The 27,686-nt window shown below is 53.8% G+C and overlaps 2 protein-coding genes across 9 annotated transcripts; both read right to left on the reverse strand.

Moving 5' to 3' along the window:
- Positions 1–2,119: 2,119 nt before the first annotated feature.
- On the reverse strand, positions 2,120–9,876 carry LOC138770438 (serine protease 55-like). Of its 8 annotated transcripts, none has more exons than XM_069949584.1 (6): positions 9,667–9,873; positions 6,460–6,559; positions 3,460–3,660; positions 3,056–3,309; positions 2,680–2,819; positions 2,120–2,471 (listed from the first exon to the last, which is right to left on the reverse strand). In XM_069949584.1, exons 3-6 carry the CDS (start codon positions 3,636–3,638, stop codon positions 2,139–2,141), a joined length of 906 nt encoding a protein of 301 aa, XP_069805685.1. In that variant the 5' UTR covers positions 3,639–3,660; positions 6,460–6,559; positions 9,667–9,873; the 3' UTR covers positions 2,120–2,138. The 8 variants fall into 8 exon arrangements, with proteins under 8 accessions (XP_069805685.1, XP_069805678.1, XP_069805648.1 ...); XM_069949577.1 differs by having other exon boundaries at positions 3,460–3,676; positions 9,667–9,871; XM_069949547.1 differs by lacking the exon at positions 9,667–9,873 and adding an exon at positions 9,422–9,513 and having other exon boundaries at positions 3,460–3,676; positions 6,460–6,546.
- A 513-nt stretch (positions 9,877–10,389) lies between these two features.
- LOC138770428 (dnaJ homolog subfamily C member 3-like) lies at positions 10,390–27,671 on the reverse strand. Its single transcript, XM_069949534.1, has 13 exons — positions 27,572–27,671; positions 21,884–21,990; positions 20,952–21,062; positions 19,446–19,570; positions 18,621–18,695; positions 18,106–18,249; positions 17,845–18,026; positions 14,724–14,843; positions 14,426–14,531; positions 14,214–14,334; positions 13,672–13,804; positions 13,440–13,588; positions 10,390–10,847 (listed from the first exon to the last, which is right to left on the reverse strand). Exons 2-13 carry the CDS (start codon positions 21,963–21,965, stop codon positions 10,708–10,710), a joined length of 1,488 nt encoding a protein of 495 aa, XP_069805635.1. The 5' UTR covers positions 21,966–21,990; positions 27,572–27,671; the 3' UTR covers positions 10,390–10,707.
- Between the last annotated feature and the right edge of the window lie 15 nt (positions 27,672–27,686).

Here is a 27,686-nt window from a genome sequence, read left to right on the forward strand (position 1 = left end):
CAGCACATTGGGACACTGGTACTTGACCCAAACAAGATTGACCATGAGTCATCAGGCTGGTCTTTGGCAGCTTCTTCCCTATAGTAGCTTTCAATTGATAACAATACCAATATATCTTTATGCTGCATGAAAGGTCTGTGGAGCCTCAATTGCGAGTCTCAAAACACAGGACCAGCCAGATATCCCTCCAGTGAAGGACATAGCAAAAGGATGACTCCAGTACAGAGACCACCAAAACCACCATATTAAGTGGCCCCATCAGTTAATATCCAACTCAACTAGGAGTCTGATATGACCAGGGAAATACCAAAGCCAGGTATCCATCCAAAGGCAGCAGCCAACAGTGTTGTCTTTGGCTAATCTCCCTGAGATCAGTGATCTGTTGGTCTACATGTTGGATCGTATTGGTCTACTAGGCATTGCTCCCACCTAGCAAGAGTCCTGCTCCACACTGAAGAGGGGCAACACCACGAAACAGCTGTCTGTGGATGGATACCTGCTTTTGTATTTCCGTGGTCATATCGTCAGACTTGAAATTGAGTTGGATATTGACTGAAGGGGACACCTAATATGGTGGTTTTGGTGGTCCCCAAACAGAAGCCATCACTTTGCTAGGTCCTTTCCTGGAGAAATATTTGGCTAGTCCCGTGTTTTGAGACTCTTAACTGAGGCTCCGTGGACCTTTTTGCATATTGATGTTTCCCAGGAGGCAATGCACCCAGGATTTCACTGTATTGAGTGTCTTCTTTGGCTGATCTCCCTGAGATCAGTGATCTGTTTGCCGTAATTAGGTTACATGAGATCCTTTGTCACTGTATTGTCGTAGCTTCTGCTCTTACTTGTGTTATTATGAATATTATTATTGTAAAATCCTACAACAGAGAATTTACAGTCCATTCCCTGTGAAGGCCATGAGATAAGTCGGTATATCCCATGATGTAATAACAGCTGCTTATCAGATCCAGGAAACAACCATTATCAGGTTAGAGTTTGGACTAATGTAGCGACCAAACTATAAATATCCGGGATTATCAGATGGGGAACAAGCCGATGCGGACTCTGCCCTCGGTGACACTTTAGAAGGTGGAGCCAACCAACCATACAGTGCAGTGGAGCAGAAGACATAATACCCTGACAGATGATGTTTCTGGACCTACTCTCTATATTATATTACTTAATAAACGGTTTCCTAAATTTTGTGCGGGTTAGAAAAAAAGAAAGAAGTGAGAAAGGAGCAAGGTAATACAAACGCATGTAAAGATTCCAATAAGGTGATGGGATGCAAGTCCTGCATTTAGTCAGTAGAGGATCGCAAACGAGATTGTCTATCGTTAACCTGCAATCGTTCACCATGTTACACAGAACAATAGTCGTTAGTTATGACTGTTTACTCCATCCGATCCCAGCAAAAGAAGGAACGATTTGGAATTACACTGAACGATTAGTGAACGAATATAGAATTACAGCGAACGATGGACAATGATTTCAGGGTCAGATCTAAATGAACGATCAACAGCACACAAACGATTTTTCGATCATTGCCTGCAATTAAACGGAACGATTATCGTTTAAATTAGAACTCTATAACGATTTTACACACAACAATCATCCCGTGTTAGTGGCATCAAGGCAAATGAGCGAGATGTCATTATCAGCCCCAGATCAGTATGATGGTCCACCATCCCATCCAAGTTCCCCCTCCGCAAAAGCATATGTACATTATAAGTAACATAGATAGGGGCCCTTGCACACTACGGAAATTAAGCGGGATAACTTGCCGCGGATTCCATGCGCGCTCGTATCTGACTCTTTCTGTAGTGTGCATGGGAGAGAAAACAATGAATCCCATATCTCCTCTTCTTGATCTTCTACTTTGGCTTGAACTATGGTTTGACACTCTAGATATATTTTGTGCCTTTCAAAGCTTCTGGTACCTTCTTCATCCAATCACGTCACTCTTTTGTAATCATACTAACTTGAACATATGGACCTCCAATTACACACAATGTCACACGGTTGGCAAGGGCCCAGTCACAGATTACAATGCTACATCAGATAATAACTTAAGATAATTAGTGGTAGAGAAGTCACATGGCTTGGCAAAAAGTGAGTTTTTTTTTTTTTATTATATATTTATCTTAGATGAAGAAGAAGACCAGACCCAAAGATGACAAGTACAAGAAGCAATAAACAGAATTCTGTCTTCGGTCATTGGAAGTCACATTCCCAAAGTCATAGCCATCATTGGTCATGGACTCTACACCCTGTGGCCTGGACGCTGGGTATATAAACTCCAGTGGTTTCCCTTGAGCAGATGATACATTGTGGATCCATGCAATGTAGTTCGACACAACTACGTAGATGCCCGGCTTTCTAGGTTCACCACAACCTTTACCCCAGCTGACGACTCCGATCTGGTACCAGGTCTTACTGGTGAAGGACCTACAGACCAAGGGTCCTCCGCTGTCACCCTAAGGAGGGGAAGAACAAGAAAAAGAAAGTTAACGTCTAAAATAAATCAATTAAATTGGTTGACGTTACAGCAGCTGCCTGGCACTGGTTGCTAGATTTCACTTTACAATCCCCTAGAATTCCTAAGTAATGTTCGGTGTCTGAGTAAGCGGATGTTATTCTGTCCATTAATATGGTCATGTGCCATTGTCCCACCCAGTATTTCACCTGACAAGCGTCCTTTCCTCCCTCGGAGAATCCAGCACAGAGCATGTTATCGGTCAGTGACCACATCCAGTCCAGACATTGATCCCTGCTATACAGTAAAATCTTCACCTTCTTCAAGACTGTGGGGAAGTACATTGTGCCTGGAAATATAAAATGTGAGAATACACGACAGGTCACTGTGCAAGTATGATGACGTCAGTCCTAGCCAATCAAATGTAGATGCTAGGGATATCCTCCTATCTCAGCTGATACCTATCCCACTGCAACATCATGGATGATAGCCTACCTCCCTTGTTGGGCCACTGAAAATTCTTCTAACAAGTACAAGATGGGCTATAACAGTGGCCCATAAGCCCTACTCAAATTGGTCACTTACCAGAGATGGTGGTGCCCCAACCTGCGATGTAGCATGTCTTCCAGTCTTCTGGTTGGTACGGGGTTCCGGGTGGGAGGCATATGGGGATGGTTACCTTGTTAAAGTATAAAGACGATGACAAGAGGAGCAGAGCAATGTCATTATCAGCGGAGGTCTTCGAGAACCGAGGATGGATGAAGATTTTCTTAACGTTTACAAGGTCGGCCCCATATATCAGTTCTGTGTGTCCAACCAAAATCTGCAGCTTCTTCGCACTTGAGAAGAAAGGTGGACAATCCTGAAGCCATGTACACGTAATCTTCCCATGCCACCATGCTGAAGAAGACCCCTAGCCCCACTATAGCCCCACTATAGCCCCCTACACTCTGCATTGTATGACCTACAGTATAGATGAATGAACTTACGAGACATCCGGGATGCAGTGCGCAGCAGTCAGTATCCACCAGTGGCTGATAATGGAACCACCACAGAAGTGGCCGTTATTCATCTGTAGACTAGCCATCCAGGGCCACTCTCCAGGTAAGGAGTCCATGCCGCCAATGATCTTAGTCTGTACATTAGGTTGTGTGTCCATTAATGCCATCTGTTGATTGTCGTAATTCTTCCTGAAGCCACAGAAAACTGGTCCGTAGCAGAAAACAATTGGTAGGAATCAATACAAGAAGATCTGGGCAGTGTTGGGCTTCAATGGTCTACACCTGATGGACAAGGCTGAACTTGACACAAGCCTCTATTGTTTTAGGATTAACCTTCTGAGATTAACCTTCTGAGGGATCGTGTTTGACATCCTGGAGCCATCCCAAATGGGAACACTGGATGATGTTTTACGTCCCATCCATTGCCCAACGTTGGGCAACAAGCTAGACTTTTGGACAGTTATTGTCATCTGGATGCTGCCTACTGGATGGCAACTATGCCGGATCACCAAATGGATGGGAATGAGCCCCAACTGTTCTATACTTAAAGAACCAACTACACTCATTGAGCTCTACCAACCCTTAAGGCCGAAATTACATAATACTCTGTAGTACTTTCTCCTAAAGGCTTTAATCCATACCTCACAACTTTTGCAAAAAGCAAAGAGGGACATGTGCGCCGCGGTCCCCATGGCCACGCCCCCATAGCGACCCTCCATAGCCACGCCCCATGGCAACCCTCCATAGCCACGCCCCCATAGCAACCCTCCATAGCCACTCCCCTAAAGTCACCACATGCTGCTGACTGAATAGTGCCCTATACAGTATCCAATCCCCCCAAAAATGCCCTATATAGTATCCAGTCCCCCATTATAGTGCCCCACATAGTATCCAATCCCCCATAGTGCCCGACATAGTAGCCAATCCCCCACATAGTGCCCCATATAGTAGCCAATGCCCCATATAGTGCCCCACATAGTAGCCAATGCCCCCATATAGTGCCCCACATAGTAGCCAATGCCCCCATACAGTGCCCCACATAGTAGCCAATGCCCCCATACAGTGCCCCACATAGTAGCCAATGCCCCCATATAGTGCCCCACATAGTAGCCAATCCCCCCATATAGTGCCCCACATAGTAGCCAATCCCCATATAGTACCCCACATAGTAACCAATCCCCCCATATAGTGCCCCACATAGTAGCCAATCCCCATATAGTGCCCCACATAGTAGCCAATCCCCATATAGTGCCCCACATAGTAACCAATCCCCATATAGTGCCCCACATAGTAGCCAATCCCTCCATATAGTGCCCCACATAGTAGCCAATCCCCCATAGAGTGCCCCACATAGTAGCCTATGCCCCCATATAGTGCCCCACATAGTAGCCAATCCCCCATATAGTGCCCACATAGTAGCCAATTCCCATATAGTGCCCCACATAGTAGCCAATCCCTCCATATAGTGCCCCACATAGTAGCCAATCCCCCATAGAGTGCCCCACATAGTAGCCAATCCCCCATAGAGTGCCCCACATAGTAGCCTATGCCCCCATATAGTGCCCCACATAGTAGCCAATCCCCCATATAGTGCCCCACATAGTAGCCAATCCCCCATATAGTGCCCACATAGTAGCCAATCCCCATATATGCCCCACATAGTAGCCAATGCCCCCATATATGTCCCACATAGTAGCCAATGCCCCATATATGCCCCACATAGTAGCCAATGCCCCATATATGCCCCACATAGTAGCCAATCCCCATATATGCCCCACATAGTAGCCAATGCCCCCATATATGCCCCACATAGTAGCCAATGCCCCCCTATATGCCCCACATAGTAGCCAATCCCACATAGAGTGCCCCACATAGTAGCGAATGCCCCATATAGTGCCCACATAGTAGCCAATGCCCCCATATATGCCCCACATAGTAGCCAATCCCCCATATAGTGCCCACATAGTAGCCAATGCCCCATATAGTGCCCCAAATAGTAGCCAATGCCCCCATATATGCCCCATAGTAGCCAATGCCCCCATATATGCCCCACATAGTAGCCAATGCCCCCATATAGTGCCCCCTATATACTATCCAATCCCCCATATAGTGCCCCACATAGTAGCCAATGCCCCATATAGGGCCCCACATAGTAGTCAATGCCCCCATATAGTGCCCCACATAGTAGCCAATGCCCCCCATATAGTGCCCCACATATTATCCAAACCCCCATATAGTGCCCACATAGTAGCCAATCCCCCATATAGTGCCCACATAGTATCCAATTCCCCATATAGCGCCCCACAGAGTAGCCAATCCCCCCATTAGTGTGGTCCCAGCGAAAAAAACAATAAACCAGTAACTTACCTGTCCTCCAGTCCCACCAGCTCCTATCCCGGCAGAGCGCGCACTCCCGTCATCCTCCGGAGCGGGCAGCGGGGTACAGAGACACTGACTGTACCAGAAGTGATTCATGATGGAGGCTGCAGGTCACTTCCGGCACAGTCAGTGTCTGTATACCCTGCTGCCCACCCCGGAGGATGACGGGAGTGCGCTTTGCCGGGAGAGGAGCTGCTGGGACCGGAGGACAGGTGAGTTATTGGTTTATTGTTTTTTTCGCTGGGGCCACATATAATGCAGGACACGGGGGGGCCGTTCCGGGACCGCACCCCGAAAACGGGACTGTCCCGCGGAATCCGGGACAGTTGGGAGGTATGTTTAAATCACTTTATATGGACTGCTGAGGGGCTCTTTAGGAGCTGTTTTGTTGTTGTAGTTCTGCCCGCTGGTTTAACTCTTTCAAAAACCTGGAGACACCAAAACTTCTAACTATGTGCCCAACTATAGATTTCTGTATCTTTTAGAGAGCTGAGGCTTCTTCAGTAAAACATATAGAGACCACAAGGAGTAACCCAATGGTGTACCTTCACTCTAATAGCTGGGACCATCTTTGAAGTTCTACAAATCTGAATGTGGGGTTTAATTTACCTTTACTTTGGGTTGCGAGTAAAGGACTGCTCCTGCCATGTAGCCAAAGAAGAACCAGGATGACACTCCAAGACCTTGAGATGAGACCTGCTGAACAGAACTGGATCTTGTTATTACCCTTTACCTTGACCCTCTACATCAGGAGTGTCAAACTCAAATAAACAGTGGGCCAAAATTAAAAAATTGGACAAAGTTGCGGGCCAACCTTGATAATTATTTAAGCACGAACGCAGTGGTCCTGGCACTGTCAAAGCAGCGCACGGCATTCCTGCCACTATCCATGGTGTGCGTCTCCCAGCGCTGTGCACTATAATAAATTGCTATGATTAAACCCCAACCCATGTAATAGCCAACCTCCCCCAATATTACCCTATGTAGTAGCCAACCCAACCAAAATTGCCCCACATATTAACCAGCCCTCCCAGTAGTGCCAAAATAGTAGCCAGCCCCCCAAGTGTCCCATATAGTAGCCAGCCCTCCCTAATAGTCTCATATAGTAGCCAGCTCTCCCCCATAGTCTCATATAGTAGCCAGCCCTCCCCCATAGTCTCATATAGTAGCCAGCCCTTCCCAATAGTCTCATATAGTAGCCAGACCTCCCCCATAGTCTCATATAGTAGCCAGCCCTCCCCAATAGTCTCATATAGTAGCCAGCCCTCCCCAATAGTCTTATATAGTAGCCAGTCCCCCCCATAGTCTCTTATATAGTACCAGCCCTCCCCCATAGTCTCATATAGTAGCCGGCCCTCCCCCATAGTCTTATGTAGTAGCCAGCCCTTCCCAATAGTCTTATATAGTAGCCAGCCCCCGCCCATAGTCTCTTATATAGTAGCCAGCCCACCCCAATAGTGTCTTATATAGTAGCCAGCCCTCCCCAATAGTCTCTTATATAGTAGCCAGCCCTCCCCCATAGTCTATTATATAGTAGTCATGGCGGGACAGATGTAATTCAAATTCTGAATTGCCTGGCGGGCCAAAAATAATTGCAGCACGGGCCAGAGTTTGACATGACTGCTCTACATTAACAACCTCACATAGTGGCCTACATGTCTATTACGGGACACTGCTGGCTACAAGTCTGCTCTACAGATTCAAGGTGACCAGAACAACAGAAAAGGGGGCAGATTATCAATGTGAAAAGGACTACAAAAAAAGTATATGAGTATTTCAATGTCTTAAAGAGATTTTCCCCAACATGGGTCAAAATGAGCAAAGTCTCAGCATGACCTTCTCTAGTAAAAGGGCAGGACTATAGGACTTGACAAGACCAATGGTTGCCTATTCATCAAAACGGAAATGAATGGTCACCTCACCAACTCCACCATCAAAGTCCGCTGATCACCAGAGGCGAGACCAGGCAGATCCTCACTGGTCACCAGAGGCGAGACAAGGCAGATCCTCACTGATCACCAGAGGCGAGACAAGGCAGATCCTCGCAGGTCACCATAGGCGAGACAAGGCAGATCCTCACTGGTCACCAGAGGCGAGACAAGGCAGATCCTCACTGGTCACCAGAGGCGAGACAAGGCAGATCCTCACTGGTCACCAGAGGCGAGACAAGGCAGATCCTCACTGGTCACCAGAGGCGAGACAAGGCAGATCCTCGCAGGTCACCAGAGGCGAGACAAGGCAGATCCTCACTGGTCACCAGAGGTGAGACAAGGCAGATCCTCACTGGTCACCAGAGGCGAGACAAGGCAGATCCTTGCAGGTCACCAGAGGCGAGACAAGGCAGATCCTCACTGGTCACCAGAGGCGAGACAAGGCAGATCCTCACTGGTCACCAGATCTTCAAGCGAAAAAGGGGTAGTCCAACTGAGACAGTCCCTTTAAAGGGAAATTCCCATCACCGCTTGTAGGACTCCAATAATTTTTTTTTTTTTGCAAATACATTCATTGAGTAAATTTCTCTTCTCCTACCATTGTTGATAGCTCGATGTCTAGGTTACCGACCACTATCCACTCTAAAAGCAGTGGTCTGACTGGTGTGTGTATATATATATATATATATATATATATATATATATATACATACATACATATACATATATACACACACACACAATACATTTTTATATATTATACTGTATATATATATATATATATATATATATATATATATATATATATATATATATGTACTTTATCTCTATACATCTACATTATAGCTATATATCCACGCCAGCCAGACCACTGCACCATTTTCGAGATGTAATGGGCTCGGTAAGTGAGCGCTGATCTATCAGATTGGCATGGTCTTTCCCGGAGAACCCCTTTAAGCATCACATGGAAGTATTATTTAGGCGCAGTGCGGCTCGTGACCAGCACAGTAACTGCAGATTAATTGTTTATAGGGACAGTGCGGTATTATATACAGTGTCTGCTAATACAGCGACTTATGTAGGCCCTACAGCCAGGAAATGTTTGACCACTATGACGGAAGTATCTCAGCACTGCATGGCGGTAAGGATACATTGTGGATATGCAGGACACAGATCTCAGTATTATTTTTGGCCCTGTATAAGCCATAGGGGTATTTAGATGAAAGATGGCTGCGGGGTCACATGTTGCTCCATATGGCCTCCCAAGCCAGAATGGGCGGAGCCTCACCGCGGTTCATGTGTGTAGCAGACTACAGCTCCCATAATGCATTGCTGCTGTTGACTTCAGGCCGAGCTCTCCTATTTCCCTGGGAGATGGACAGGGCCGCATTTATCACAGACTTATAGTATAAGGGTCTTTGTTGCCCATAGCAACCACAGCTATATAAAAACTAGAAAAATATAAGCCGAGCTCCGATTGGTTCACAGGTTTTCTATGACATTTCCATAACCTGTTGCCCATAGCAACCAGAGCTCAACTTTTGTTTTATCAGAGAAATGAAAGCAGAGCTGTGATTGGTTGCTAGGGGCAACAAAGGGAGCTTTGCTAAATAAGACCCCAGACTCCAGGTCCCCCTCACATTGGTTCCTAGATCCCATCCTCTGCCGATTCATAGACAATCAGCAGCTCGACCTCCTGTAACTCCTAGTGCTGCAACTGAGCATGTGCGACCAGCAAACTGAAGGTAAACTACGGGTCTCGGGAGCAGACATCTAGGCTGTGGAGAGGGGATTGTTGGTATAACTTGGAAAAGCCCTTTAAGGTACTGCTATGTACAAGAAGAAAGGTGGCCATGTTTGGTGTCAGGGTCCACGCTGGGCTTACCTCTCCTCCAGGGAACTAGCAGAGCGTGGGGCACTAGGGCCATCCTACATGATGGTGATGTCCAAGATAACCAGAGCGCGACATCCAGATAGGGATGACAGAATGATGACATCACAAAGACAGACCGGTCACAGAATGATGACATCACAAAGACGGGTTGGTCACAGAATGATGACATCACAAAGGCGGGCTGGTCACAGAATGATGACATCACAAAGGCGGGCTGGTCACAGAATGATGACATAAGAAAGCCAGACTGCTGACAGAATGATGACATCACAAAGACAGGCAGGTCACAGAATGATGACATCACAAAGACAGACCGGTCACAGAATGATGACATCACAAAGCTGGACTGCTGACAGAATGATGAAATCACATAGAAGGGCCTGTCACAGAATGATGACATCACAAAGCCAGACTGATGACATCACAAAGCTGGACTGCTGACAGAATGACGACATCACAAAGCTGGACTGATCACAGAATGATGACAGAATGATGACATCACAAAGCCGGACTGCTGACAGAATGATGACATCACCGCCAGCGCTCCTGTACACCAGCCTGTGTAGGACCTTACCTTCAGGTGACCATCCAGCAGAACACATCGAGGAAACCATCTCCACTGTCAGTGAATGGAAACACTGTACAGTACACAACACTTCTTAATCTGAAATACTCTGTGCTGCTTGGATCAAATAACCAATATGGCGCTCCAAGTAAAATTATAGATATTTTATTATACATCTGATCCCTCCCCCCGGAGTCTCTCTTTACATCCACTGTAAGGAGGAGCGTCTCTCATTCACACTGGCAGTATCCATGATCGGCCGCTCGGCGGAGTGTACAACCCCCCATAATCACCAAGATAAATAGAAGCCCAAATCTGACCACAAACAGTACTGACCGTGACCGTGGCGGAGGGTAACCGAAGCGCGGCGCTACCCCCCTGCCCCACGGCTGTAAACTTTCTACATGAGGTCCGTGTAGACGTGCGTGTGGAGTCATCTGCCGCCCTCTATAGAACGCCTCAGCGCTTTAGTTAAAGTTAAATTTGAAGTGAAAGTTTCCTGAGCTGAAGGGGTTAAACTCAAAAGGCCATTGCTGGTGATGTCCGGAGCCCTGCTGATTCTCCGGGTCCAGAGGATCCTCCCCGGCGTCAACCTTCTGCCGCATTTCTGAGAAGGTAAGAAGTAACACACGGTTATATTCTCATCAATAGGGAGCAGTATTATAGTAGTTATCACTTCATCCGGTGAGTGCTTGGACTTAGTTATATTCCTGTATATAGGAGCAGTATTATAGTAGTTATATTCCTGTATATAGGAGCAGTATTATAGTAGTTATATTCTTGTATATAGGAGCAGTATTATAGTAGTTATATTCTTGTATATAGAAGCAGTATTATAGTAGTTATATGCTTGTATATAGGAGCAGTATTATAGTAGTTATATTCTTGTACATAGGAGCAGTATTATAGTAGTTATATTCCTGTATATAGGAGCAGTATTATAGTAGTTATATTCCTGTATATAGGAGCAGTACTATAGTATTTATATTCTTATATATAGGAGTATTATAGTAGTTATATTCCTGTATATAGGAGCAGTATTATAGTAGTTATATCCCTGTATATAGGGGGCAGTATTATAGTAGTTATAATTCTGTGTATAGGAGCAGTATTATAGTAGTTATATTCCTGTATATAGAGAGCAGTATTATAGTAGTTATATTCTTGTATATAGGAGCAGTATTATAGTAGTTATATTCTTGTATATAGGAGCAGAATTATAGTAGTTATATTCTTGTAGACAGGGAGCAGTATTATAGTAGTTATATGCACAAGCCAAAAAGGCAGAAATGGCTGCACATTGCACCCATGGCTGACACGAAAGCTTATTCAGCTACATTTAAAACCAACATCAGAAGTTAGTATATAATTTGGCCAAACCATATTGCCTCATGTACCACGTGCAGGTCTTCTGATACACATGAGTCCCTAACCAAAAAACATCACTGTGCCGGTCAGCGACCACAATCCCCGCAAAGCATGCGCAAGCAGAGAAGGGGGCCACGGAATGGCCCTGCAACCCCATTGTCACAGGACCAGACCCTAAAAGCCCCCCCAGACCCCACAGGCGGAAAAAGTGGACGCCAGGCAACACAAGTGTGAACAAGCTCTTAACTCTCTCTCCATTCCTCTGCGGGTAGAATGGGAGAATACTAGGAGATCCTCCCCTTATGTACTCAGGTGCTTCCTGCTAATTTGGATCACATGGGTCTTACAAAGCACGAGTGCTAGCCACACTGAAAAAAGGGACAGAATACATAAAATATGCACAAGCCAAAAAGGCAGAAATGGCTGCACATCGCACTCATGGCTGACACGAAAGCTTATTCAGCTACATTTAAAACCAACATCAGAAGTTAGTATATAGTTTGGCCAAACCATATTGCCTCATGTACCTTGTGCAGGTCTTCTGATACACATGAGTCCCTAACCAAAAAACATCACTGTGCCGGTCAGCGACCACAATCCCTCCTGTCTTTTCCCATTCTGTCTGCAGCAGCTATGGTGAGCGCAATACCTCATCCAGACTTGTGCTGTTTGGGGGCGACCTTCTCCGCCGGCGGTGCTGGCCGGGTTCTGGTGTGATGTTTTTGGGTCTGGTCCTGTGGCATGGGGGTCGCAGGGCCGTCCCATGGCCCCCGTTCCCTGACTGTGCACGCCTGCGGGGTTGGTAGCCACTGACTGGCACGGTGTGGACTTAGTGTAGGGACCCATGTGTATCAGATACTTGCACGATGGTACATGGGGCAGTATGGCTTGATCAATTCATACACAAAATTCTGATGTGTTTTTTATTTAGCATAGGGGCACTAGTATCAGCCATAGGTGTGAGGTGCAGCACTCTTTTTCTTCCCTGAACCGTATTATAGTAGTTATATCCCTGTATATAGGAGCAGTATTATAGTAGTTATATTCCTGTATATAGGAGCAGTATTATAGTAGTTATATTCCTGTATATAGGAGCAGTATTATAGTAGCTATATTCCTGTATTTAACAGCAGTATTATAGTAGTTATATTCTTGTATATAGAAGCAGTATTATAGTAGTTATATTCCTGTATATAGGAGCAGTATTATAGTAGTTATATTCTTGTATATAGGAGCAGTATTATAGTAGTTATATTCTTGTGTATAGGGGCAGTATTATAGTAGTTATATTCCTGTATATAGGAGCAGTATTATAGTAGTTATATTCCTGTATATAGGAGCAGTATTATAGTAGTATATTCCTGTATATAGGAGCAGTATTATAGTAGTTATATCCCTGTATATAGGGGACAGTATTATAGTAGTTATATTCCTGTATATAGGGAGCAGTATTATAGTAGTTATATTCTTGTATATAGGAGCAGTATTATAGCAGTTATATTCCTGTACAGTATATAGGAGCAGTATTATAGTAGTATATTCCTGTATATAGGAGCAGTATTATAGTAGTTATATTCTTGTATATAGGAGCAGTATTATAGTAGTTATATTCTTGTATATAGGAGCAGTATTATAGTAGATATATTCCTGTATATAGCAGCAGTATTATAGTAGTTATATTCTTGTAAATAGGGGCAGTATTATAGTAGTTATATTCCTGTATATAGGAGCAGTATTATAGTAGTTATATTCTTGTAAATAGGGGTAGTATTATAGTAGTTATATTCTTGTACATAGGGGGCAGTATTATATATTTCTATCACAGAGGTACCTGGGTCTGTTAACACTTCTTTGGCTGCTGCGATATCTATGAATTTCTTCTCTGCTTCCCTCTTCTCATCCTCTGACTGAAAGTTGTCTGGATGCCATTGTTGTGCCAGCTTTCTATACGCTTTGATGACTTCCTGCTTGTTGGCGTTTCTGTAGGGAAGCAGCCATATTGACCATGTCACTCTATAGGAGTTGTAGGCTATGGATGATGTCAGCAGTGAAGCTTTTATTACCTTTTGACTCCCAGGATTTTGTAATAATCTCTTTTGCGGGATTGTTTGAGCAGCTTTTGTGCTCGCTCCAGACCCTGGTTTATCTCCTCACTGTCTCCATCCAGCTCCTTGGCTTGCTGGAAATCTTCCACCGCTGCCATAAGAGAAGAACAAAGAGGTGACCAATGAGGATAGAGCATGTGTCTGATGGAGGGGATACTGTTATATATGGGAGACAGAAGAGACCAACGAAGGATAAAGATGACAGGATAACAACCATGAGGAAGGGAGCGAGGGGAGGGTGAGTAAGGGAACCAGAAATTAATAGAAAATAAGGAATAGAGGAAAACAATAGAAGTGAAACGAGTGCTGGGTGAGGAGCATGAGAGGAAACGAGAGAACAGGAGCATATCAGAGAGTGAGGGGAGGGTGAGTAAGAATAGAGGAGGAAGAGAGTGAGGGATTGAGTTAAAGAGTGATGAAGAGAGGATGAGACAGTAAAGGGAAGGAGAAGCTATAGACAGCGAGTAGGAGGAGTCAGGAGAGCAGCGGTGTGGACGCACCCTTCTCATACTCCTCGTTCAGTATATAGACCTCCGCCCGGTCCTTCAGCACCTGAGGATTGTGAGGGTCTCTCTGCAGAGCTTCTGTACACACATTAATGGCCGCCTCGGTGTGCTGACTCTAAGGGATGGAGACACCATGATACATAAGATATAAGTGCGGCTGGGCTCTCCGGGCCTCTGCAGGGTGTGAGGACAGTACATGGACGCACCTTGGACAGACAGTGACAGATCCTCTCCTTCGCTCTTTTGCTGTATATTTCCACGTCAGGTTCCGTCTTCATCGCAGCTTCAAACTTCTCAACAGCGGCTTCATATCTGCAGAGGAACGGGCGCCATGTTATGTGGAGGCCTGGTATACACCCCCATCTATGTAGATGGCTCCTCCATAACACCCAGGGGTAATGCAGTATAGAGGTATGGGGGAAAGAAGTCACCAGTACAACATACCCCCCCCCCCCCCCCCATGTCACCAGTATAGCGTCCCCCCAGACCGGCACAGACCCTCACCTCTGGTCTCGGATGAGCTCCTCGGCTGCCTCCAGCTGTCTGGACAGCTTCTTCACTTGTTTGTAATGAGAGTGACAATCCTTATCATCCTGATCCAACTTCAGGCACTCCCGGATGTGACTGCAGAGCACAGAGAGCACAGTGAGAGGAGGGAGCAGGAGGAGGAGGAGGAGAGGTGGAATATCAGCATCCAGCTCTATGGTCACAGTGAGGGGAGGGAGGAGGAGGGGACTATCAGCATCCAGCTCTATGGTCACAGTGAGGGGAGGGAGGAGGAGGGGACTATCAGCATCCAGCTCTATGGTCACAGTGAGGGGAGGGAGGAGGAAGATGGGACTATCAGCATCCAGCTCTATGGTCACAGTGAGGGGAGGGAGGAAGATGGGACTATCAGCATCCAGATCTATGGTCACAGTGAGGGGAGGGAGGAAGATGGGACTATCAGCATCCAGCTCTATGGTCACAGTGAGGGGAGGGAGGAAGATGGGACTATCAGCATCCAGCTCTAAGGTCACAGTGAGAAGAGGGGGGGGGGACTATCAGCATCCATCTCTATGGTCACAGTGAGGGGAGGGAGGAGGAGGGGACTATCAGCATCCAGCTCTATGGTCACAGTGAGGGGAGGGAACTATCAGCATCCACCTCTATGGTCACAGTGAGGGGAGGGAGGAGGAGGCGACTATCAGCATCCATCTCTATGGTCACAGTGAGGGGAGGGAGGAGGAGGGGACTATCAGCATCCAGCTCTATGGTCACAGTGAGGGGAGGGAGGAAGATGGGACTATCAGCATCCAGCTCTATGGTCACAGTGAGGGGAGGGAGGAAGATGGGACTATCAGCATCCAGCTCTAAGGTCACAGTGAGAAGAGGGGGGGGGGACTATCAGCATCCATCTCTATGGTCACAGTGAGGGGAGGGAGGAGGAGGGGACTATCAGCATCCAGCTCTATGGTCACAGTGAGGGGAGGGAACTATCAGCATCCACCTCTATGGTCACAGTGAGGGGAGGGAGGAGGAGGCGACTATCAGCATCCATCTCTATGGTCACAGTGAGGGGAGGGAGGAGGAGGGGACTATCAGCATCCATCTCTATGGTCACAGTGAGGGAAGAGAGGAGGAGGGGACTATCAGCATCCATTTCTATGGTTACAGTGAGAAGAGGGAGGAGGGGACTATCAGCATCCACCTCTATGGTTACAGTGAGGGGAGGGAGGAGGAGGGGACCATCAGCATCCATTTCTATGGTCACAGTGAGGGGAGGGAGGAGGAGGGGACTATCAGCATCCAGCTCTATGGTCACAGTGAGGGGAGGGAGGAGGAGGGGACTATCAGCATCCAGCTCTATGGTCACAGTGAGGAGGGGACTGTCAGCATCCAGCTCTATGGTCACAGTGAGGGGAGGGAGGAGGAGGGTGGGACTATCAGCATCCAGCTCTATGGTCACACTGAGAGGAGGGAGTAGGAGGGGACTATCAGCATCCATCTCTATGGTCACAGTGAGGGGAGGCAGGAGGAGGGGACTATCAGCATCCATCTCTATGGTCACAGTGAGGGGAGGCAGGAGGGGACTATCAGCATCCAATTCTATGGTCACAGTGAGGGAAGAGGGGAGGAGGTGACTATCAGCATCCATCTCTATGGTCACAATGAGGGGAGGGAGGAGGAGGGGGCTATCAGCATCCATCTCTATGGTTACAGTGAGAAGAGGGAGGAGGGGACTATCAGCATCCAGCTCTATGGTCACAGTGAGGAGAGGACTATCCGCATACATCTCTACGGTCACAGTGAGAGGAGGGAGGAGGAGGGGGGCTATCAGCATCCAGCTCTATGGTCACAGTGAGGGGAGGGAGTAGGAGGGGACTATCAGCATCCAGCTCTATGGTCACAGTGAGGGGAGGGAGGAGGAGGGGACTATCAGCATCCAGCTCTATGGTCACAGTGAGGGGAGGGAGGAGGGGACTATCAGCATCCAGCTCTATGGTCACAGTAAGGGGAGGGAGGAGGAGGGGACTATCAGCATCCAGCTCTATAATCACAGTGAGGGGATGGATGGAGGAGGAGGGGGCTATCAGCATCCAGCTCTATGGTCACAGTGAGGGGATGGATGGAGGAGGAGGGGACTATCAGCATCCAGTTCTATGGTCACAGTGAGGAGGGGACTATCAACATCCAGCTCTATGGACACAGTGAGGGGATGGATGGAGGAGGAGGGGGACTATCAGCATCCAGCTCTATGGTCACAGTGAGGAGGGGACTATCAGCATCCATCTCTATGGCCAAGCTGGGGGTGACTATGACACCGATGCTGAGATGTGATGACATTATCACAGGGCAGATCAACACACACAGGGGAAGGTGACATCACTCACTTTAAGAGGCACATGACAGAGACACAATACATCGCTTACAGGGATAGATGACATCATCATACAGACATGTGACCTCATGGCATAGTGACATCAAACAGACATGTGACCTCATGGCATAGTGACATGGTAATATGACGCGGTTAGGGTACGTGCACACTGCTTAAAACAGACAAACTCCATCGTGTAATCCGTCGCTCGCGGACAGCGGCAGGTGCCCGCTTCTCCGCCCATGTCATAGACTCCATTCTATGCACAGGCGGATTCCTTCCTCCGTCCAAAGAATGAACTTGTTAATTCTTTTGACGGAGGAAGGAATCCGCCCGTGCATAGAATGGAGTCTATGACACGGGCGGAGACGCGGGCACCTGCCGGTGTCTGCAAGCGACGGATTACACAATGGAGTTTGTCTGTTTTAAGCAGTGTGCACATACATGATCACAGGGCCCCCCCTCACCTCAGGCTCTCCTCATGGTATAGTGACATGGTACTATGAGGTGGTGACACATGATCACAGGGCCCCCCCTCACCTCAGGCTCTCCTCGTGGTATAGTGACATGGTACTATGAGGTGGTGACACATGATCACAGGGCCCCCCCCCCCCTCACCTAAGGCTCTTCTCGTGGTATAGTGACATGGTACTATGAGGTGGTTATACGTGATCACAGGGCCCCCCCCTCACCTCAGGCTCTCCTCGTGGTATAGTGACATGGTACTATGAGGTGGTTATACATGATCACAGGGCCCCCCCTCACCTCAGGCTCTCCTCGTGCTCGCCCATGATGTAGTAGAGCTTGCTGAGCTTCAGGAAGGCGGCGCGGTTGTCGTTGCGGAGCTTGGTGGCGGGCTTCAGGTCCTGGATGGCCTTGGTCAGGTCTCCATTGTGCAGGTAACACTCCGACCTCAGCTCCCGCATACTAGGATCCCAGGGGGAATACTGGAGGACACAGGAACATCACCAGTGAGAGAGCTGGAGGACCCGGGGGCATAGAGGTCTGTGTATAGAGAGACCTTACCTCCACCACCTTCTCCAGCCAGCTGACCGTCCCCACATAGTCCTCCTGGTTATAGGCCCTCCAGGCCTCGTCTCTATGGACCTCCACCTCCTGGGCCCGCTCAAGCTGGCTCTTGGCTTCTTCATTGGAGGGGCTGCTCACCAGCTGCCGGGAGAGAACTGTACGATGTTACTACATCACACCTTATACTCCAGTCACACCCAAAGCTGCAGGAACCATATCCACAGGCCCTGCTGCACTGCATTGTGGGAGATGCTGAGGGTACATGAGACATTTACCATAGAGAAGGCATAAGTTACCCTGTGATTGCAGCTCTGGAAGGGACTAAAGTAGAAACAGAATTGTGATTATACTCTAGTCACATCCAGAGCTGCAAACAGAATAGTGATTGCAGCTCTGGAAGAAACAGGAGACCAAGATATAATGTAAGGGTATAGCTGTGATTTCAGCTCTGGGAGTGAATAGTGCGGATGGATTTCAGGTCACTGATCAGTCCCACATGGGGGTGCACTCACCACTATGTGGAAATCCTCTTTGGCCTGGTGTATGTCCCCCTGCTTCAGAAGGATGTTCCCCCGCTGGAGTCTGGCCTGCAGGAAACAAGCAGAGTCATCTCACTGATCATCACTGATCACAGCACTCCTACAGGCAGGGGGGAGGACTGCAGCCTGATGACATCACAGCACTCCTACAGGTAGGGGGGAGGACTGCAGCCTGATGACATCACAGCACTCCTACAGGCAGGGGGGGGGAGGACTGCAGCCTGATGACATCACAGCACTCCTACAGGCAGGGGGGGGGGGGAGGACTGCAGCCTGATGACATCACAGCACTCCTACAGGCAGGGGGGAGGACTGCTGCCTGATGACATCACAGCACTCCTACAGGCAGGGGGGAGGACTGCAGCCTGATGACATCACAGCACTCCTACAGGCAGGGGGGGGGAGGACTGCAGCCTGATGACATCACAGCACTCCTAAAGGCAGGGGGGGGGGAGGACTGCAGCCTGATGACATCACAGCACTCCTACAGGCAGGGGGGGAGGACTGCAGCCTGATGACATCACAGCACTCCTACAGGCAGGGGGGAGGACTGCTGCCTGATGACATCACAGCACTCCTACAGGCAGGGGGGAGGACTGCAGCCTTATGACATCACAGCACTCCTACAGGCAGGGGGGAGGACTGCAGCCTGATGACATCACAGCACTCCTACAGGCAGGGGGGAGGACTGCAGCCTGATGACATCACAGCACTCCTACAGGCAGGGGGGAGGATTGCAGCCTGATGACATCACAGCTGGAGATGTATAGTGATAATGATGGTGATGCAGGCACTCACCGCCAGGAAGTCCGGCTTCAGCTCGATGGCTTTGCTGAGATCCGGCAGCGCTGACTTAAACTTCCCCATGGCCAGGTAGACGGTAGCCCGCTTGTAATAGGTCAGGTAGTTCTTGGGGTCTCCATCTAGAATAGAAAGGGGGGGGGGTACAGTGTAGCAGCAGACAGGTGAGCGCAGCTCTGGAGGTGACTCTGGAGGATAGGATGGTATCTTTCAGACCAGCCTCCCCTCTTGTACGGGGGGGGGGGGGGGGGGTAGCTGTGGGGGTCCCCGCTATGCATGGTCTGCAGGTAGCAGGGTGAGCTCTGCTAGGTTAGCATCACGCATGACTACAACAGCTGTGCTGGAGGGAAGCGCTGCCCTCTAGTGGGCAATCACTGATCTGCAGCTGTTTTATGACAAATGACTACAATGGCTGACATTGTCTATATATATCCTCCTGTATACACTCACCCATACATTTCCCCCTTTACTCCCCTCCCCCTTATGTGCCCACCGCTCACCTGTACATCCCCTCCCCGTGTACCCACGTCCCCCCTGCCCACATCCCACCTGTACTCCCTTCCCCGTGTGCCCACCTCCCCCCTGTACTGCCCACCCCTGTGTGCCCACCTCCCCCCTGTACTCCCCACCCCTGTGTGCCCACCTTCCCCCTGTACTCCCCACCCGTGTGCCCAGCTCCCACCTGTACAGCCCACCCCTGTGTGCCCCCCTCCCCCAGTACTTCCCTCCCCCTCTGTGTGCCCCCCTCCCCCTGTACCCCCCCTGCGTGCCCCCTCCCCCTCTGTGCCCGCCTCCTACTGTACTCCCCTTCCCCTCTACTCCCCTCCCTCTCTGTGTGCCCACATCCCCCCTGTACTCCCCTCCCCCTCTGTGTGCCCCCCTTCCCCTCTACTCCCCTCCCACTCTGTGTGTCCGCCTCATCCTGTACTCCCCTCCCCCCTGTGTGCCCACATCCCCCCTGTACTCCCCTTCTCCTCTGTGTGCCCGCCTCCCCCTGTGTGCCCGCCTTCCCCTGTGTTCCCCTCCCCCTCTGTGTGCCCCCCTTCCCCTGTACTCCCCTCCCCCTCTGTGTGTCCGCCTCCTCCCCCTGTACTCCCCTCCCCCTCTGTGTGTCCGCCTCCTCCTGTACTCCCCTCCCCCCTGTGTGCCCCCCTCCCCCCCTGTGTGCCCACATCCCCTCTGCACTCCCCTTCCCCTCTTGTCCCCTCCCCCTCTGTGTGCCCACATTCCCCCGTACTCCTCTCCCCCACTGTGTGCCCACCTCTCCCCTGTACTCCCCTCCCCCTCTGTGTGCCCTTCTCCCCCTCTGTGTGTCAGTCTCCTCCTGTACTCCCCTCCCCCCCCCCCCGTGTGCCCACATCCCCTCTGTACTCCCCTCCCCCTCTGTGTGCCCACATCCCCCCTGTGCTCCCCTCCCCCTCTGTGTGCCCGCCTTCCCCTGTGCTCCCCTCCCCCTCTGTACTCCCCTCCCCCTGTGTGTGCCCACCTGCCCCCTGTACTCACCCACAGCAGAGTGGTAATGGGACAGCGCCTCGGCCAGTTGTCCGGCTGCCAGCAGTTTGCGGCCCATCTCCAGGTGATTCTCCACCTCAGCCTGGCCGGCAGCCAGCGACCCTGCCCGGAACACACAGGATGTTACTATGGTGACCACCAGGGGGCGCCGTGTATGCAATCATATAATGTCTCTAGTAGTTACAGCAGCAGGAGGGTATGAGACCACTATAGAGGACAGTGCTGACACCTGCTCTACTCCAGGGGCCTATAACAACTCTTCCTGCACGTGTGGATACAAATCACCATCCACATTAATATCAAACAGTGTGCGGATGGTGACTGTCACTCTCTGTCCCTGTGGTGCTGAACAGGAAGTGTTGTCACAGGGAGAGGTACAGTGTCAGGTGTATATGAGGCTGTGGGTGGGGATTGTGACCCTCTGTCCATGAGCAGGAAGTGTCGTCATAGTGTTGGGTGTATCCAAGGCTGTGGGTAGTGATTGTTATCTTCTGTCCCTGAGATGCTAAGCAGGAAGTGTTGTCATAGAAAGACAAAGTCAGGTGTATAAGAGGCTGTGGATAGTGACTGTGACCCTCTGTCCCTGTGACAGTCCAGGAAGGTTTGTCATAGTGAGAGGTGCAGCATCAGGTGTGTATGAGGCTGTGGATGGTTACTGTGACCCTCTGACCCTGTAATGCTGTGCAGAAGTGTTGTCATGGGGAGAGATGCAGTGTCAGATGTGTATGAGGATTTTGACCCTCTGTCCCTGTATAGGAACTGTTGTCATAGTGTCAGATGTGTATAAGGATTTTGACCCTCTGTCCCTGTGCAGGAAGTGCTGTCATAGTGTCAAGTGTGTATGAGGCTGTGCATGGAGATTCTGACCCTCTGTGCAGGAAGTGTTGTCATAGTGTAAGGTGTGTATGAGGCGTATCACTCACCGTCCAGCTGCAGGTCCAGGATGACGCACAGGAGGGAGATGGAGGAGAGGACCCCGCTCACACCGCGCCGCGCTCTCTCCATGTCCACCAGAGGGAGGGGGCTGCACCTGGGGAGACACAGACAGGGGTGAGGAGGACTACAGGTGTCTACTGCACCACACACATCTCAGCACAGCCACCCTGCTGCCCCCTGGTGGCAGAACTAGGAGTGCAGCTCTGCAGGTGACTGCAGTATGACCCAGAGATTGAGCTCCACACACAGCACACAGTGCGCCCCCTGCTGCCCCTCGCACAGCACACAGTGCGCCCCCTGCCGCCCCTCGCACAGCACACAGTGCGCCCCCTGCCGCCCCTCGCACAGCACACAGTGCGCCCCCCTGCCGCCCCTCGCACAGCACACAGTGCGCCCCCCTGCCGCCCCTCGCACAGCACACAGTGCGCCCCCTGCCGCCCCTCGCACAGCACACAGTGCGCCCCCTGCCGCCCCTCGCACAGCACACAGTGCGCCCCCTGCCGCCCCTCGCACAGCACACAGTGCGCCCCCTGCCGCCCCTCGCACAGCACACAGTGCGGCCCCTGCCGCCCCTCACACAGCACACAGTGCGGCCCCTGCCGCCCCTCACACAGCACACAGTGCGGCCCCTGCCGCCCCTCACACAGCACACAGTGCGGCCCCTGCCGCCCCTCACACAGTGCGCCCCCTGCCGCCCCTCAAACAGCACACAGTGCGCCCCCTGCTGCCTGCCCCTCACACAGCACACAGTGCGCCCCCTGCTGCCCCTCACACAGCGCGCCCACTGCTGCCCCTCACACAGCAAGCCCCCTGCTGCCCCTCACACAGCGCGCCCCCTGCTGCCCCTCACACAGCGCGCCCCCTGCTGCCCCTCACACAGCGCGCCCCCTGCTGCTCCTCACACAGCGCGCCCCCTGCTGCCCCTCACACAGCGCGCCCCCTGCTGCCCCTCACACAGCGCGCCCCCTGCTGCTCCTCACACAGCGCGCCCCCTGCTGCCCCTCACACAGCGCGCCCCCTGCTGCCCCTCACACAGCACACAGTGCGCCCCCTGCTGCCCCTCACACAGCGCGCCCACTGCTGCCCCTCACACAGCGCGCCCCCTGCTGCCCCTCACACAGCGCGCCCCCTGCTGCCCCTCACACAGCGCGCCCCCTGCTGCCCCTCACACAGCGCGCCCCCTGCTGCCCCTCACACAGCGCGCCCCCTGCTGCCCCTCACACAGCGCGCCCCCTGCTGCCCCTCACACAGCGCGCCCCCTGCTGCCCCTCACACAGCGCGCCCCCTGCTGCCCCTCACACAGCGCGCCCCCTGCTGCCCCTCACACAGCACACAGTGCGCCCCCTGCTGCCCCTCACACAGCGCACCGCCTGCTGTCCCTCACAGTGCGCCCCTGCTGCCCCTCACACAGCACACAGTGCGCCCCCTGCTGACCCTCACACAGCACACAGTGCGCCCCCTGCTGACCCTCACACAGCACACACTGCGACCCCTGCCGCCTCTCACACACAGTGCGCCCCCTGCTGCCCCTCACACACAGTGCGCCCCCTGCTGCCCCTCACACAGCACAGAGTGCGCCCCCTGCTGCCCCTCACACAGCACAGAGTGCGCCCCCTGCTGCCCCTCACACACAGCGCGCCCCCTGCTGCCCCTCACAGAGCGCCCCCTACCGCCACTCACACACAGTGCGCCCCCTGCTGCCCCTCACACAGCGCGCCCCTTGCTGCCCCTCACACACAGTGCGCCCCTGCCGCCCCTCACACAGTGCGCCCCCTGCCGCCCCTCACACAGTGCGCCCCCTGCCGCCCCTGATGCAGCACACAGTGCGCCCCCTGCCGCCCCTCACGCAGCACACAGTGCGCCCCCTGCTGCCCCTCACACAGTGCGCCCCCTGCCGCCCCTGATGCAGCACACAGTGCGCCCCCTGCCGCCCCTCACGCAGCACACAGTGCGCCCCCTGCCGCCCCTCACACAGCGCGCCCACTGACACCCCTCACACAGCACAGTGCGCCCCCTGCTGCCCCTCACACACAGTGCGCCCCCTGCTGCCCCTCACACAGCACACAGTGCGCCCCCTGCCGCCCCTCACGCAGCACACAGTGCGCCCCCTGCCGCCCCTCACGCAGCACACAGTGCGCCCCCTGCCGCCCCTCACGCAGCACACAGTGCGCCCCCTGCCGCCCCTCACGCAGCACACAGTGCGCCCCCTGCCGCCCCTCACGCAGCACACAGTGCGCCCCCTGCCGCCCCTCACGCAGCACACAGTGCGCCCCCTGCCGCCCCTCACGCAGCACACAGTGCGCCCCCTGCCGCCCCTCACGCAGCACACAGTGCGCCCCCTGCCGCCCCTCACGCAGCACACAGTGCGCCCCCTGCCGCCCCTCACGCAGCACACAGTGCGCCCCCTGCCGCCCCTCACGCAGCACACAGTGCGCCCCCTGCCGCCCCTCACGCAGCACACAGTGCGCCCCCTGCCGCCCCTCACGCAGCACACAGTGCGCCCCCTGCCGCCCCTCACGCAGCACAGTGAGCCCCCTGCTGCCCCTCACACACAGTGCGCCCCCTTCTGCCCCTCACACAGCACACAGTGCGCCCCCTGCTGCCCCTCACACAGCACACCCCCTGCTGCCCCTCACACACACTGCGCCCCCTGCTGCCCCTCACACAGCACACAGTGCGCCCCCTGCTGCCCCTCACACAGCACACAGTGCGCCCCCTGCTGCCCCTCACACAGCACACAGTGCGCCCCCTGCTGCCCCTCACACACAGTGCGCCCCTCTGCCGCCCCTCACACAGCACACAGTGCGCCCCCTGCTGCCCCTCACACACAGTGCGCCCCCTGCTGCCCCTCACACACACTGCGCCCCCTGCTGCCCCTCACACAGCACACAGTGCGCCCCCTGCTGCCCCTCACACAGCACACAGTGCGCCCCCTGCTGCCCCTCACACAGCACACAGTGCGCCCCCTGCTGCCCCTCACGCACAGTGCGCCCCTCTGCCGCCCCTCACACAGCACACAGTGCGCCCCCTGCTGCCCCTCACACACAGTGCGCCCCCTGCTGCCCCTCACACAGCACACAGTGCGCCCCCTGCTGCCCCTCACACAGCACACAGTGCGCCCCCTGCGGCCCCTCACACAGCACACAGTGCGCCCCCTGCTGCCCCTCACACAGCACACAGTGCGCCCCCTGCTGCCCCTCACACAGCACACAGTGCGCCCCCTGCTGCCCCTCACGCAGCACACAGTGCGCCCCCTGCTGCCCCTCACGCAGCACACAGTGCGCCCCCTGCTGCCCCTCACGCAGCACACAGTGCGCCCCCTGCCGCCCCTCACGCAGCACACAGTGTGCCCCCTGCCGCCCCTCACGCAGCACAGTGAGCCCCCTGCTGCCCCTCACACACAGTGCGCCCCCTTCTGCCCCTCACACAGCACACAATGCGCCCCCTGCTGCCCCTCACACAGCACACCCCCTGCTGCCCCTCACACACACTGCGCCCCCTGCTGCCCCTCACACAGCACACAGTGCGCCCCCTGCTGCCCCTCCCACAGCACACAGTGCGCCCCCTGCTGCCCCTCACACACAGTGCGCCCCTCTGCCGCCCCTCACACAGCACACAGTGCGCCCCCTGCTGCCCCTCACACACAGTGCGCCCCCTGCTGCCCCTCACACACACTGCGCCCCCTGCTGCCCCTCACACAGCACACAGTGCGCCCCCTGCTGCCCCTCACACAGCACACAGTGCGCCCCCTGCTGCCCCTCACACAGCACACAGTGCGCCCCCTGCTGCCCCTCACACACCGTGCGCCCCTCTGCCGCCCCTCACACAGCACACAGTGCGCCCCCTGCTGCCCCTCACACACAGTGCGCCCCCTGCTGCCCCTCACACACAGTGCGCCCCCTGCTGCCCCTCACACAGCACACAGTGCGCCCCCTGCTGCCCCTCACACAGCACACAGTGCGCCCCCTGCTGCCCCTCACACAGCACACAGTGCGCCCCCTGCTGCCCCTCACACACAGTGCGCCCCCTGCTGCCCCTCACACACAGTGCGCCCCTGCCGCCCCTCACGCAGCACACAGTGCGCCCCCTGCTGCCCCTCACACACAGTGCGCCCCCTGCTGCCCCTCACACAGCACACAGTGCGCCCCCTGCTGCCCCTCACACAGCACACAGTGCGCCCCCTGCTGCCCCTCACACACAGTGCGCCCCCTGCTGCCCCTCACACACAGTGCGCCCCCTGCTGCCCCTCACACACAGTGCGCCCCCTGCTGCCCCTCACACACAGTGCGCCCCCTGCTGCCCCTCACACACAGTGCGCCCCCTGCTGCCCCTCACACACAGTGCGCCCCCTGCTGCCCCTCACACACAGTGCGCCCCCTGCTGCCCCTCACACACAGTGCGCCCCCTGCTGCCCCTCACACACAGTGCGCCCCCTGCTGCCCCTCACACACAGTGCGCCCCCTGCTGCCCCTCACACACAGTGCGCCCCCTGCTGCCCCTCACACACAGTGCGCCCCCTGCTGCCCCTCACACACAGTGCGCCCCCTGCTGCCCCTCACACACAGTGGGCCCCCTGCTGCCCCTCACACAGCACACAGTGCGCCCCCTGCTGCCCCTCACACACAGTGCGCCCCCTGCTGCCTCTCACACACAGTGCGCCCCCTGCTGCCCCTCACACACAGTGCGCCCCCTGCTGCCCCTCACACACAGTGCGCCCCCTGCTGCCCCTCACACACAGTGCGCCCCCTGCTGCCCCTCACACACAGTGCGCCCCCTGCTGCCCCTCACACACAGTGCGCCCCCTGCTGCCCCTCACACACAGTGCGCCCCTGCTGCCCCTCACACACAGTGCGCCCCCTGCTGCCTCTCACACAGCACATAGTGCGCCCCCTGCTGCCTCTCACACAGCACACAGTGCGCCCCTTGCTGCCTCTCACACACAGTGCGCCCCCTGCTGCCCCTCACACACAGTGCGCCCCCTGCTGCCCCTCACACACAGTGCGCCCCCTGCTGCCCCTCACACACAGTGCGCCCCCTGCTGCCTCTCACACACAGTGCGCCCCCTGCTGCCCCTCACACAGCACACAGTGCGCCCCCTGCTGCCCCTCACACACAGTGCGCCCCCTGCTGCCCCTCACACACAGTGCGCCCCCTGCTGCCCCTCACACACAGTGCGCCCCCGGCGGCCCCTCACACACAGTGCGCCCCCTGCTGCCTCTCACACACAGTGCGCCCCCTGCTGCCCCTCACACAGTGCGCCCCCTGCTGCCCCTCACACACAGTGCGCCCCCTGCTGCCCCTCACACACAGTGCGCCCCCTGCTGCCTCTCACACACAGTGCGCCCCCTGCTGCCCCTCACACAGCACAGTGCGCCCCCTGCTGCCCCTCACACACAGTGCGCCCCCTGCTGCCCCTCACACAGCACAGTGCGCCCCCTGCTGCCCCTCACACACAGTGCGCCCCCTGCTGCCCCTCACACAGCACAGTGCGCCCCCTGCTGCCCCTCACACACAGCACAGTGCGCCCCCTGCTGCCCCTCACACACAGCGCGCCCCCTGCTGCCCCTCACACACAGTGTGCCCCCTGCTGCCCCTCACACAGCACACAGTGCGCCCCCTGCTGCCCCTCACACACACTGCGCCCCCTGCTGCCCCTCACACACCCGGCTCTGTACCTGCAGCTCGGCTCTGTCACCCCTCTGTACTGCACATCCCCTGTACACACAGACACTCGGCACTTCCGCTTCCGGATGTCACACACACGCGTCTGACAGCCATTCCAGGAGACTC

Source organism: Dendropsophus ebraccatus, chromosome 1, assembly GCF_027789765.1.
Source record: "Dendropsophus ebraccatus isolate aDenEbr1 chromosome 1, aDenEbr1.pat, whole genome shotgun sequence".
NCBI classification, from domain to species: Eukaryota; Metazoa; Chordata; class Amphibia; order Anura; family Hylidae; genus Dendropsophus; species Dendropsophus ebraccatus.

Bases quoted from the DNA above. Each gene is read 5' to 3' on its own strand.
- LOC138770438 (XM_069949543.1), bottom strand. From the start codon at position 9,844: ATGTCATCATTCTGTGACCAACCCGTCTTTGTGATGTCATCATTCTGT. The intron at 3,310-3,459 runs GTAAGTTCATTC...TTTCTTCTCAAG, and splicing joins CACTGCATCCCGGATGTCTC to TGCGAAGAAGCTGCAGATTT. The intron at 2,820-3,055 runs GTAAGTGACCAA...TTATATTTCCAG, and splicing joins TTGGGGCACCACCATCTCTG to GCACAATGTACTTCCCCACA.
- LOC138770428 (XM_069949534.1), bottom strand. From the start codon at position 21,965: ATGGAGAGAGCGCGGCGCGGTGTGAGCGGGGTCCTCTCCTCCATCTCC. The intron at 18,250-18,620 runs GTGAGTGCACCC...CTCTCCCGGCAG, and splicing joins AAGAGGATTTCCACATAGTG to CTGGTGAGCAGCCCCTCCAA. The intron at 14,532-14,723 runs GTGAGGGTCTGT...GTTCCTCTGCAG, and splicing joins GAGCTCATCCGAGACCAGAG to ATATGAAGCCGCTGTTGAGA.